Source organism: Xyrauchen texanus, chromosome 40 (assembly GCF_025860055.1).
Source record: "Xyrauchen texanus isolate HMW12.3.18 chromosome 40, RBS_HiC_50CHRs, whole genome shotgun sequence".
Classification (NCBI taxonomy): domain Eukaryota; kingdom Metazoa; phylum Chordata; class Actinopteri; order Cypriniformes; family Catostomidae; genus Xyrauchen; species Xyrauchen texanus.
Window position 1 is genome coordinate 2841380 of NC_068315.1, and position 13884 is coordinate 2855263.

The 13884-nt window shown below is 37.6% G+C and overlaps 1 protein-coding gene across 1 annotated transcript in view; it reads left to right on the plus strand.

The window, feature by feature from the left end:
* dock1 (dedicator of cytokinesis 1) overlaps window positions 1-13884 on the plus strand; it is a 308833-nt gene that overhangs the window by 214218 nt on the left and 80731 nt on the right. Inside the window, exon 30 of the mRNA XM_052112963.1 lies at window positions 11952-12030. Coding sequence (XP_051968923.1) covers window positions 11952-12030 — 79 coding nt within the window. The remainder of the gene's footprint in view (window positions 1-11951; window positions 12031-13884) is intronic.

Here is a 13884-nt window from a genome sequence, read left to right on the forward strand (position 1 = left end):
CTCTAATTCAAGGAATCATCAGAGTTGAGTTTCTTCTGTCTCTGAGCTGAAAGGGATAGTTACCCAAATGTGTCATTATCTCACCCTCATGTTCCAAACCCATTGGGGGCATTTTTCATGCAACGACTGTTACACGTGGCCTACCATAAGTCTGGGTTGGATTTATATATTTATTTGTTCTAGGAGCAACGGCTGAATGTGGTGCTAAAACAAAGTGTCAAATATGATCTCTGTGGATTAGGTATCACGCACTGCTTTTAAAATAATAATTCATCTCCATTTAATCTTTTAATTAAACACTTCCCATACTCTTTAGCATTCAGTGCATTTCAGATTTTCGGTAAATTGATAAATCTATTGCATTCATAATGATGAATAGTGTCGTCCATCTGGGTTTTCGCAATTAGAGCTAATGAAGCATTCAGCTTGATTGGACTGCAATGAAATAAGTGCACTGGGATTAAAGCCAGAGTCTAGTTTCAAAGATCATCATGCTAATTGATTTCAGAGTCACCTCGATTGTCCACCATTCAAATTATAACTGGAGGGATAGTTCGCCCAAAAATGAAAATTCTATCACTTATTCATTCTCATGTTTTTTCAAACCCTCACAAAATGAGAAAATCTATAATTATGGTAGTAATTAATGACATAATTTGCATGAACATTACCTTTAACAGACATTAACTGTGAATTTGAGCAGACAGGTGAGGAATGCCTTGGGGGAATCTATCATTTATGCTTGATCTGAAAAATAAATTATCAGATCACAAATGCAAAGCTGCAGTGATATAGTTTGATGAATCGTTCCGGCAGTGGAGGATTTGACCTTGCGTTATCTTCAAGAGCAAAGATGAGCTGGCAGTCTATTTGCGCTAGCATGCTAATGGGTGCTGATCGTTATCACGGCTGCATTCTGAACTCAATTAGTAGCGTGGTTTGCTGATAAACTCTCATTAGCATTAATGCTAGATGAGTGCCGAGATCAGCCAACGGGAGCGCACAGATTTTCAGATTTGGGTTTGGCGTTGCGCTACAGGCTAAATGAAGCTTTCTGATCCGTGCATACAAAGCCGTCTGCTACGTGAGGATTGCATAAATGTAGTCGCTCATCAGAAATAACAGACTAATTCCTCATATGATGCTAATTTGTCATGATTGACTTATGTCACCAGAGGTTTGGAAAATGCATTAAATATGAGTCATCTTTATTTATTTATTTTTTGCTCACCTGTGTGTGGGGTGGGGGGCTATGAATACAGGACTGTGAATAAAAGGGAAAAAATAGCGCCCTTCGTGGTGCTCAAGGTGTTGCGGATTAGCATCCTACGCTTCATCGTCTCAGCGTGAATGTGTTAGGGGAATATTGGCTCTGCTGTGGGCCTGTAATGGGTTTACCGTAATCACTTTAGGCAGGGCTTTATCCCTATGTGCTGGTATGACCCAACTCTCCATACACCCTCTCCACCTTCATTCTGTTGCTGCCATCTCACAGGACGGGCAACTTTAACACTAATTAGGGGTGGTATAGCTAGTTTTTTTTTTTTTTTATTTTATAGAAAAGAGCTGTGGAAAGATTATTCAAAATATATCTTTTTGTGCAGAATATACGAGTTTGGAAAGAATGAAAAATAAGAGGGCTTTTTGATGTCAGTTGAAGTGAAAGCTATGAGGTTGTAAATCGATGGTATATGTGTCTGTTGCCATCAGTCCGTGTTATTTCAAAATCATTTTTATTAGTTGCATTTTGGGTTAATAACTACATTACCCACAATCCTGAAGGGAAATGACCCTCAGAGAATCAGAGAAATGCAGCCATTAAAGAGCACCAAAAGAGCTCTGCAGTGATCTTCCTCTCCCATGACACGCTGTGAATGATGCAAACTCAAACTACTTAAATATTTATCTGAATAGTTTGCAATATAGTCTGCCTGCAACATCATCCAGCATGACCGGTTTTGCGGTGGGTCATTGATGGTGTGGGGAGGCATATCTTTGGAGGGTCGCACAGACCTCCATGTGCTAGCCAACGGTACCCTGACTGCTGTTAGGTACTGCGATGAAATCCTCAGAACCTATTCTGGTGCAGTGGGCCCTGGGTTCCCCCTGGTGCAGGACAATGGCCGGCCTCATGTGGCAAGAGTGTATAGGCAGTTCCTGGAAGACAAAGGCATTGATGCCATTGACTGGCCCTCACGTTCTCTAGACCTGAATCCAATTGAGAACCTTTGGGACGTTATGTATCGGTGCATTCAATGCCACCAAGTAGCGCCACAAGCTGATGCCCTGATGCAGGTCTAGGAGGAGATCCCCCAGGTCACCATCCGCCGTCTCATCAGGAACATGCCCAGATGTTGTCGGGAGTGCATATAGGCACGTGGGGGCCATACACACTACTGAGTCACATTATGAGTTGCTGTAATGAAATTCATGCAAGTTGGAACAACCCCCTCTAAAAAGTACACTGTGACATTGTGCTATCTGTTGTGTCATCTTCAAATGTGACATCCGCACAAGCCAAAACTCTTTAAGTGGCAATAACGATTCTCACTAAAAGCTTCCGACCACTTGACTCTTAATTATTAATATTCATTTCCAAAGTTTGGACAAGACAACCTCATCTTCCTGTCTGTGTGCTAGAGTCTTCCGCTTCTCTTTTTCCTGGTCTGTCAGTTCGGCTCTGTGTTGCATTGTCTAGTACTGCTTAAATAAATACATTGTAGTTCAGGTTCATTTGAAGAAACATTAATAGACATAACTGACCCAAGTTTAGCCATTGTGTGCTAAAAAGGGGCTCTTTGACTACCTGGAATGACCAATTTTATTTATTATTTTTGTCAAAAACATTTGTATCAATATTCCAATTGAAAAGATGTACCTTTTATGCATTATGTAACAGTTAGTAATGAAACAGTGACTTTAAAGATGCAAGTCATTTTATTTCCATTAATCTCAACATGAAATCAAAATTTACCCTGTAGACTTCCTTAATGCACGTTCCTGGTCTTATTGTGAAAGATTCCTTTTTGTACTTTATTCAAAATAACAGAGGTGTTTTTTTAATTACATTATGTATGGAATACTGTGCATACAATGCAAATGCTTAGTATGCAGTATGCACAGTAATCATTACATCATTTATCCCGTAAGGCTGTCAAATAAAATTTTGGGTGTGTACCAACTGCCTTGCAATGACGACGACATCAGACCGATTGCGTTCTTGCCGTAAAAAAGCATGATAAAGTGCAACAAGTGCAGTTTAAGAGAACACTGTTGTCTCATGATGCAATTTTAAGGGGGGCCTTGGTAGCTCAGTGGTAAAGATGCTGGCTACCACCCCTGGAGTTCGCTAGTTCGAGTCCCAGGGTGTGCTGAGTGACTCTAGGCAGATCTTCTAAGCAACCAAAATTGGCCCGGTTGCTAGGGAGGGTAGAGTCATATGGTGTAACCTCCTTGTGATTGCTATAATGTGGCTTGGCGGGGCATGTGGTGAGTTTAGCGTGGATGCCGCTGTGGATGGCGTGAAGGTTCCACACGTGCTACGTCTCCATCAACAAGCCACGTGATAACATGCGCTGGTTGACGCTCAGATGCGGAGGCTGCTGGGATATGTCCTCTGCCACCCGGATTGAGGAGAGTTTTAAAAGCACATTGGGAATTGGGCATTCCTGGGGAAGTTCTATTTAAATTTCACAGCATCTAAAAAATGCAGCACTCCTTCACGAAATGCTGAAGAAACCGCGAAACTGTGCAGCGTCTATACGTATACATAGAAAACATGGGCAGATGGCCCATGCTGTAAACAGCCCCCTAGGTTGAGTCCTTTGGTTTTTGTATCTTGCTGCCTAATCAATGTCTCTCAGTGTCTTTTGTTAACAGCCAGGCATGTTCTTTGCATTAAAAGCAACAACAACAACAAAATACCTGTATTACTCTCTTGACTCAATATTTGATGGATTGCCAACATTTGTATTTATGTATAAAATATGCAGCATTGTGAGCTCATGTGAGTAGAATAAAATACCACAGTTTGAAATGTTCATCACTGAATATTGTATACAGTTACAACTTTTTTAGGAATATTAGGCAGTATATACTGCATAGCAATATACAAACATTATTTTCCGAACATAGCTTTAGTGCACCTTTAAACCCCTTTTGTTTAGAAGTTTGGTAGTTATTATTTAGTGAAATACAGTGACACTATCAACATAGTAGACTTGATTTCATTGATAATTTTTCGTCATATATAGTTGCCTCTTTTAACTGGTTTATTTTCAAACAAGTTTAAAATATACTTTTCAATTTGGTGTTTGCAGCATTGTCAGTAAGTATATAAGTTCTGCTTTCAGTGGGTTTTTTCTGTGATTGCCACCCACCCTGCAGCATGATGCTTCTGTGAGCCGAGTTCAGAGGTCTGGAGCTCCATTTACTGCCACTTACTGCCAGAAAGATCTAGTAAATGGATGTTTTTGGAATCCTCTAATGCAGCAAAATTGCTTTGAGTTTCATAGATGAGCAGTCCAGCCAAAGTCATTAGAACTAACAGCAATGGCTGACTACAAAACCTAAACAGATGCATATATTACAAAATCCGCTTTTCTCGCTGCAGGCTCTTTGTCATGCTTGTCATGCCATGAGAGGGCATACAGAGTGATGGGCTTTAATTTTGAACAGAGCTTACTCTCAAAATGCAGGGCTGAGTCTTAAGGAACTAATGAATAGTTCATTATTTACTCACTATTACGTGACATTATGTCATGAGGACCAATAAGCTTAATGTTATTGATGTAGCCTTCATTTTTAAATTCAAGCACTTTATTTCATTTAAATTGATAATAACAATGCAGAGGCCGTTAACACCGAGCATGCTTTTGTGTCCATCTGCACTGTTGTTCAATTGTTTCCCCATGTATATGTGTGCTAGATGGACTTCTGCCATGTCTCACTGTTTTTTGCTCAGCGTCTCATGCAGGAATGTTTTTTAGATGTTGTCAAATTAAAAAGGACTTAAACTTTTAAAAATGCATCTCTAGACTCCTGCGATTGGGGCACTGGATATAGCTTTCTTTCACATTAAGACGCCTTTGGTGTGAATGGTCCCTTAAATGTTGTTCTGTTCATCACCAAAAGTGATTTAATTGATTCAAAAGCCTTTGGGATATTGTGTAGTGTTACGAAATTACATATTTAATACTTGAACAGTGGCTTTATATATATATATTTTCTTTGTCCTTTTTCAAGCTTGACAGATCAGTCACTGTTCAATTACATTATGTCTGTATTTAGACTAAAACAAATCATATTATATTCTGCTGCTGTGTTAACATAGTAGCCTTGGTCGAAATAAAGCTGAGAAACATTTGATACGTCTCGTCTTTGCTCTGTTTGGATCCCATCCTGTGCGGCGACTGATTTTAGGGATTAGAACCTGCTGCTGTTTGCATTTAGCTCAGACGACTGCGTTCCCATCCATTGAATACACACCGCTGGTATTAAGGCTAAGAACGGAGCAGTGATGTAGGAATCATTAAAATGGGATTAATCTGACCCCACAACCTTTTATTGAGCAGCGATGGTATTAGAGGAATAGTCTTTAACCGACTTACACACTTTGTTGGTTCTCTGACGCTCAAAGGAACAGATAAACTGCAGCAGGGTCGTGCGTCACTGAAATTAGGGTAGTTCATCAACAGAGAATTTTTGACGTATGAGAGCATGGTCATATTCATCAGTTAGCAGAGTATAATTCATGGGAATGTTATCGTTAGACGAAGTTGAAAAGAAATGGGTTTGCTGGGGTTGTTTTTATTGGTTTGTTCAGTCGATTTATTTGAATTTTAAATACAGTCATTAAGAATATCTGCAGGTACTTTTGTGAGAAAATTAGTGTTAATAATTAACAACCTTTGCTCTTACAGAAAATAAAATATTGATTATGTTGTAATGAAAGCTAGGACTGTCATTATTACAAGTATTGATTCATTCATTCAAATATACAGTATACACTCACCTAAAGGATTATTAGGAACACATACTAATACTGTGTTTGACCCCCTTTCGCCTTCAGAACTGCCTTAATTCTACGTGGCATTGATTCAACAAGGTGCTGAAAGCATTCTTTAGAAATGTTGGCCCATATTGATAGGATAGCATCTTGCAGTTGATGGAGATTTGTGGGATGCACATCCAGGGCACGAAGCTCCCGTTCCACCACATCCCAAAGATGCTCTATTGGGTTGAGATCTGGTGACTGTGGGGGCCATTTTAGTACAGTGAACTCACTGTCATGTTCAAGAAACCAATTTGAAATGATTCGAGCTTTGTGACATGGTGCATTATCCTGCTGGAAGTAGCCATCAGAGGATGGGTACATGGTGGCCATAAAGGGATGGACATGGTCAGAAACAATGCTCAGGTAGGCCGTGGCATTTAAACGATGCCCAGTTGGCACTAAGGGGCCTAAAGTGTGCCAAGAAAACATCCCCCACACCATTACACCACCACCACCAGCCTGCACAGTGGTAACAAGGCATGATGGATCCATGTTCTCATTCTGTTTACGCCAAATTCTGACTCTACCATCTGAATGTCTCAACAGAAATCGAGACTCATCAGACCAGGCAACATTTTTCCAGTCTTCAACTGTCCAATTTTGGTGAGCTCTTGCAAATTGTAGCCTCTTTTTCCTATTTGTAGTGGAGATGAGTGGTACCCGGTGGGGTCTTCTGCTGTTGTAGCCCATCCGCCTCAAGGTTGTGCGTGTTGTGGCTTCACAAATGCTTTGCTGCATACCTCGGTTGTAACGAGTAGTTATTTCAGGCAAAGTTGCTCTTCTATCAGCTTGAATCAGTCGGCCCATTCTCCTCTGACCTCTAGCATCAACAAGGCATTTTCAGCCCACAGGACTGCCGCGATACTGGATGTTTTTCCTTTTCACACCATTCTTTGTAAACCCTAGAAACGGTTGTAGCGTGAAAATCCCAGTAACTGAGCAGATTGTGAAATACTCAGACCGGCCCGTCTGGCACCAACAACCATGCCACGCTCAAAATTGCTTAAATCACCTTTCTTTCCCATTCTGACATTCAGTTTGGAGTTCAGGAGATTGTCTTGACCAGGACCACACCCCTAAATGCATTGAAGCAACTGCCATGTGATTGGTTGATTAGATAATTGCATTAATGAGAAATTGAACAGGTGTTCCTAATAATCCTTTAGGTGAGTGTGTATATACATTATATATATGCATGTATGTATGTATGTATGTATGTATGTATATGTGTGTGTATATATATATATATATATATATATATGTATATATATATATATATATATATATATATATATATATATATATATATATGTTATTTATTTATATATATATATATATATATATATATATATATATATATATATATTTATGTATGTATATATATATATATATTTATGTATGTATGTATATATATGCATGTATGTATGTATGTATATACAGTTGAAGTCAGCAATGTATATATATACTTAGGTTGAAGCCATTAAAACACATTTTTTAACCACTCCTTGGATATCATATTAGCAAACTATAGTTTTGGCAAGTCGTTCAGGACATCTAGTTTGTGCATGACACGAGTAGTTTTTCCAACAATTGTTTAAAGACAATTGTTTCACCTTTAATTGACTATGTCACAATTACAGTGGATCTGAAGTTTACATACATTAAGTTAACTGTGCCTTTAAGCAGCTTGGAAGATTCCAGAAAATGATGTCAAGCCTTTAGACAATTAACCATTTAGCTTCTGATAGGAGGTGTGCTGAATTGGATGTGTACCTCTTTGCTGGACATCACGGGAAAATAAAAAGAAATCGGCAAAGGTCTCAGGAAAAAAAATGGTGGACCTCCACAAGCCTGGTTCATCCTTGAGCAATTTCCAAACGCCTGAAGGTACCACATTCATCTGTACAAACAAAAGTACGCAAGTATAAACGCCATGGGACCACTCAGGAAGGAGATGCATTCCGATGTAGTAATCTGGTGCGAAAACTGCAAATCAATCCCAGAACAACCGTAAATGACCTTGTGAAGATGCTGGAGGAAACAGGTAGACAAGTATGTATATCTACAGTAAATTCGAGTCCTATATCAACATATAACCTGAAAGGCTGATCAGCAAGGAAGAAGCCACTGCTCCAAAACCACCATAATAAAGCCAGACTACAGTTTGCAAGTGCACATGGGGACAAAGATCTTACAATTTGGAGAAATTTCCTGTCATCTGATGAAACAAAAAATGTAACTTTTTTTGGCCATGATGACCATCGATATAAGGAATGAAAATGATGCAGATATATTGAAGCAACATCTCAAGACATCAGCCAGGAAGTTAAAGCTTGGTCGCAAAGGGGTCTTCCAAATGGACAATGACCCAAAGCATACCTCCAAAGTTGTGGCAAATTGGCTGAAGGACAACAAAGTCAAGGTATTGGAGCGGCCATCACAAAGCCCTGAACTCAATAGTTGACTGAAAATATTTTAAATTGCAAAAAATGACACCAGCTTTGAATAAAGGGAGTGAATAAATTTGAATGTCATGTTCTTGCTGCTGGGATGTAGTCATATGTTCTTTGTTTTCAAGTTGTAGGAGATTTCCAGATGTTCTGCTTGAGTCTCAGGATTGATTTAGGACGACATGGTCTTTTCTGTGAGGTCACAGATGCAGTAAATCTCTACCATTCAGCAGACTAGAAAACTTGAATACTGTCTGTCTGTAACAATCTCTTCTGATCCTTACAGCTTACATGAAGAGATGCTTCACAATTACACTTACCGTCACTCTTGTTTACAGAACGTCTGTGGTTCAGTCCATGTATTTCAATTGGATCAAAATGATTGTTCCATTGAAGTTGTGGTAGAATGGTGTTTTCATGTTATATCGAAATCACAATTATAAAAGAATAATAGTTTGGAGCTTTAGTGCAGAGCTGTTGTCTAAAAAGATTAAAAATGAAACATTTGGCTTCCAAAGAAAACAGGAAGGTCCACAAGTGTGCAATCCATCATTTGGACATCAAATTTACTTTTGACTGTAGAGTAGAACAGCTAACAGAATGGCTAAATCAATGAAATCCCAGCATGACTTTGTTTTTAGTTTTTTTCTTAATACATTTTTTTGATGTTTGTTTTTAAGGTGGAAGACATTTATTCCATTAACAAATATGTAACCTGTGTGTGTCTGTAGTGGCATTTGTTTAGATGGCATGATTAATTTGATGCGAATGAAAACGAGTCCGTATAAGACAGTCCTAGTATGTCCAATATGTCTATTGCTTTAACAAAACATTGCCAACATGTGTGTCAACAAACTTCCCTAAAAATCAAAGTAGTACAGTAAGCACGGGTTATGGAAATTAGATGTGACCAAGGACAACAGTTAGGTGTTATTTCCAAAATCGTACGTCACGGTAAAGCAGTATATCACAATAGAGCTACTTTTAGCTGGAAATGTAGTTTTAAAAAATGGTTTGTTATACAGAGTTGCATAGATTACTTCTAAAGTGTAAACTAGGACTGGTTACAAATTGCAATCAGTAATGTAATCACTAAAATTACACTTTTTAAGTAATTCAATAAGATTACTTTTGGATTATTTATTGCATGCTTTGATTAAGTACCTATAGTACATTTTGCACAGAGAAAATGTTTCTTTTTATTGTATTTTTTTCTAAAATGTATTGTATCTGGTTTTAGGATTTGTATCAAGTTTGATTATAAAAAAAAGTTACTTTAAATATTATGAAGTCATCTTGGACAACTGGTCGAGTACCACTAATGTAATCCATTAAGAGTAACTGTAATCTGATAACACACATTTAAAAATGTAATGCAATTACAAGTCAGATAATGTAATCCAGATTACATGTAGTCCATTACTACCCAACACTAATGGTATATTATGGTAATGTATTTTAGGATATGTTTATGTATTAAGAATGTGTTTTTAGGAAATCCAGTTAATCACATGCTTTACAAATGAAAGGTTCTTCGTAACTTGATGGACGCATCCAAACATTAAGATTATTCGTAATTAAATTTTTTAGTTGAACAAAACAGTTAAACTAAACTCTACTGTGTTTGTGCATATTATCTCCACTTAATAACAAATATATATATTTTTTTAAGATATATGTCTGTGTATTTGCAGTCCTGCCTCTCTGATAATCACTGATACGTCTACCACATTATAAACTCTATATGTACTGTATTGAACAAACCCAACATCTGTCCCTTATGATCATGTTTACGTTTGCGTGAAATGAAATGTGGCATCTACTTAAGTCCATACTCTGTCATAAGTCTGTTTGTTTTTTTAAGGTGGAAGACTTTTTGATTTACTGACGCTAACTTTCATTATTAATATCTCCAATCACATATGGCAGCTATTTTACGCGCAGCTCTTTGTAAACAGATTGTGTCTCATGGCCCTAATGAGAAACTTTCCATCACTTCATTACAATGAACGAGTCAAAGCTCAGAGGCCTGAACAAACGTCCTCTCAGATCTGTGTCAGTGATGTTATCGCTCTTTCAACGGCATTAAGCTCGCGCTGTTTATCTTAGTCAGTCAGAAATCCATTCGGCTCGTATGGCGCTGCCCTTCTGAAGATTAAAGAATGATTAACAAGGCTTCTGATGTGTTTGTGCACCCGGAGACTTTTAAGCAAACTTCCAATTCATTCCCTCATATGCGGTCTCGCTAATGAGATGTCAAACATCCGACAGACTCACGCACATGAAGGGTCAGAAATGAACATCAGAATGCGTTCTTTCATGTTGAAAATTAATAAGAAACCTGTCCAAACGACTTCAGCTGGTGACTTTTGACACGGCTGGGTATTAAAGTATCGTCTGGTATTTCACGTGACGGTGTGATAATGCTTTAGGTTACCTAACAATACAGTTAGCAGGCCATAAGTCGGCTTAAAATTTAAATTGACCCTTTGTACTGTATTTTTAAGATGCTGCCTTTGTAGGCAATATGCATCAAGGTAGCACACTAGGTATCAAAGGAAATGAGTTGATTGAGACGGTATATGAAGATTTCTTGTTCTGTCTCTCAGTTCATTAGCGACGAGCCTTTATTGCACTAAGTGGATAAATAGTCTCTGGAATATTCTCCTAATGCCTTCTCAGTGTGGTGGATTTAAAGACTGGTGATTAAGTTTATCATCTGTATTGATGTGATTTCCCTCATGCTGAATTTTACTTTAGTTCACGGTGTCTTAAGGGCATGGGATCGTGTCAGGAAAGGTGCTAATGATGTTATTCAGTGTTTAACAAGCTATGTTTATGGTGCTCATTTTGTTGAGACTGTGGTTGAATGCAAAGCCTCATTTAGATATGATGAAGGAGTGGATCTAAAAATAAATAAATCAAAATTGGACGCCAAGTCTGTTCTGATCGGGTCACATACAGTGGGGGAACATTGATCATTTTGTAAACGGTACAATTCAATGGATAATATAACCATGCATAGTTAATGTAATGAAATAAGTAGGTTTATCAATTCTTAAACTATGGTATTTTGGCACCAATTCATCTCTCACTTGGTAACATGTCTAGTAAATCAAGAAAAGCAAGATGTCTAGTTAGGTATAGGCTTGTAAATCCCACTTCTGCTGTTGTTTTTGCCTTTAGAATTGGCAGTCTGTTCTCACCTTGTTCATTTTACATGATGTTAGAAAATATTGCATGTTGTTGGACCCATGCAATCCATGGTAATGTTAAAAAGATGCTTACTTTTGTATGGCAAACAATTGACAATCTTGACATGAAGCTAAATCAGTTGAGAACCATTGTGAGTCTTTTGCAAACGTGCAAGCAAGATGTGTTGTCAGATAGTTTTGTGGCACCTTTAAGCAGACAGGGGTTAAGACGATGTCTCTCTTATCTTTCAGAGTGTTCCTGCGAGCTATCAATCAGTACGCCGCCGTACTCAGTAAGAAGTTCCTTGACCAAACCAACTTTGAGCTGCAGGTAAGATCAAATTTAAGTGTATTAAATTAGCTATTAAATTATGGTACATTATACATTACAACAATCATTAATAAAATCATCATAACTGTATTTACTTTATACTTTGTCTCAAAGAACTTGCAAAAATTTGGTTTGTCATCATTTATTTTAATTATTTAAAAATGTATGTTATTTATTTTTGCGGTTAGTTAAATACAAATTTTTTTAAGTATTAATATTAATATTTTTATACATTTATATGTAGACATGCCATAATATCTGTGGGCATGCTGCAATTAAAAGTTGGGCAAAATATTTCCAAATATTTTCCAATGGCCGTTTTTTAAATAATAGGATCAAATGGGCAGATTCAATTCATATCAACTTTTATTGTCAAGAGAAACTTAAGTGTGCATTGCCAATGCATTATTAGACACTATGTATACATAAAGATATAAAACATATTGAATGCTTTAGTTTAATTTACTAAAGTTTAAAATTTCCAAACTATTATTTCCTCTGTCTATCGTTCAGTCTTTGCAAGTATACATGTCTGCAGCTTGATGAACTGCCAGGTCCTTCTCAGTCTCTATCACGCACATGCTGGGTCTCTCTCGGGCGGTTTCCCTTTTGACAGTGGTTCAGATGAATGTGTGCATTTTCGGGTGATAAGAAGAGATACGGCAGCTTGCCCATATCACTCGCACACCTGGTTCACCACTTGCGGGTGAAGTCTCCATTCTCCGTACAGTAAATCCGATCCCATGTTTATTATGCCCGGGACATGTGTCTTGCGTAATGCGTTGCTCTACACAATCAGTTTCCTTTCTGTGTTAGGATGTGCATTCGAGTCGAGCGTGTCCCTCCTGAAAATGTATATGTGCCGATTTTAGCCACAGAAAGTGGGGAAACACATTAGTGAAGTTTCAGCCATTGTACAAAAGTGCCTGGGCTTGTTCCTGGCAGGCAGCAGATGCCCATACCCAGCCCCCACCCTATTCATAACTAAATGGTAACCTGACAGGAACAACTTGAGACAACTTTTTCCCATTTTGTGAAGGTCCAGGAAGTAAAAAAACAACAAAAAACACTTCAATTAATTTAATGCGTTCAGCAAAAAACATTTAGCCCAGAAATTAGCGCGTTAATATACCTGTATGTATGTATGTGTGTATGTATATATATTTATATAGCGGTGACATATGTTAACAGGTTCTCCCCATTGCACATTATATAATCATTATTTCAATTGGCAAAAAGTATGCAATAAAGAACATGACCAATACTCATTTCATGTGTTATGTAATTATGCTCATTAAAAGTGAAATATCAATATGTAATTATTATAATGTACTAGTTGTTTAAGAAAACATATAATGCATTACAATATGTATTGTTAAACATTATGAATACATTTACAATGCATTAAAATGAAACTGAAATATGCATGCATGAACGTGCAGTCTTGTTTATGAAAACTTGCGAATTTAATCAAGACTATTGGTCTGTTTTACAATATTATCATGAGTAAATTGTGTATTACAAGTTCCGGCAGGAAAGAGAGCATCATTAGATTTCTCTTTAGTAGAAAGAAATATCAATGTCAGACTGATAGGCTGCAATTTCAGAGCATATGATTTGAATATTTTAAATATTTTTTTTCTAATCAGTTTGCTTGTGTAAGCTGGTAGGGGCCCATATTTATTCTCATAAAGGTCATCAGTTCACCCTAGAAGTGTCTGGCATAGCATGCTAAGCTTTAAGAAGTGAAGTTTTTGTGTGTGTGTGTGTGTGCATTGCAGTGTGAAGACATTATAAGTGTAATGCATATGCCTAATATGCCCCCCAATAATGTTATAACTTATCATTAATAAT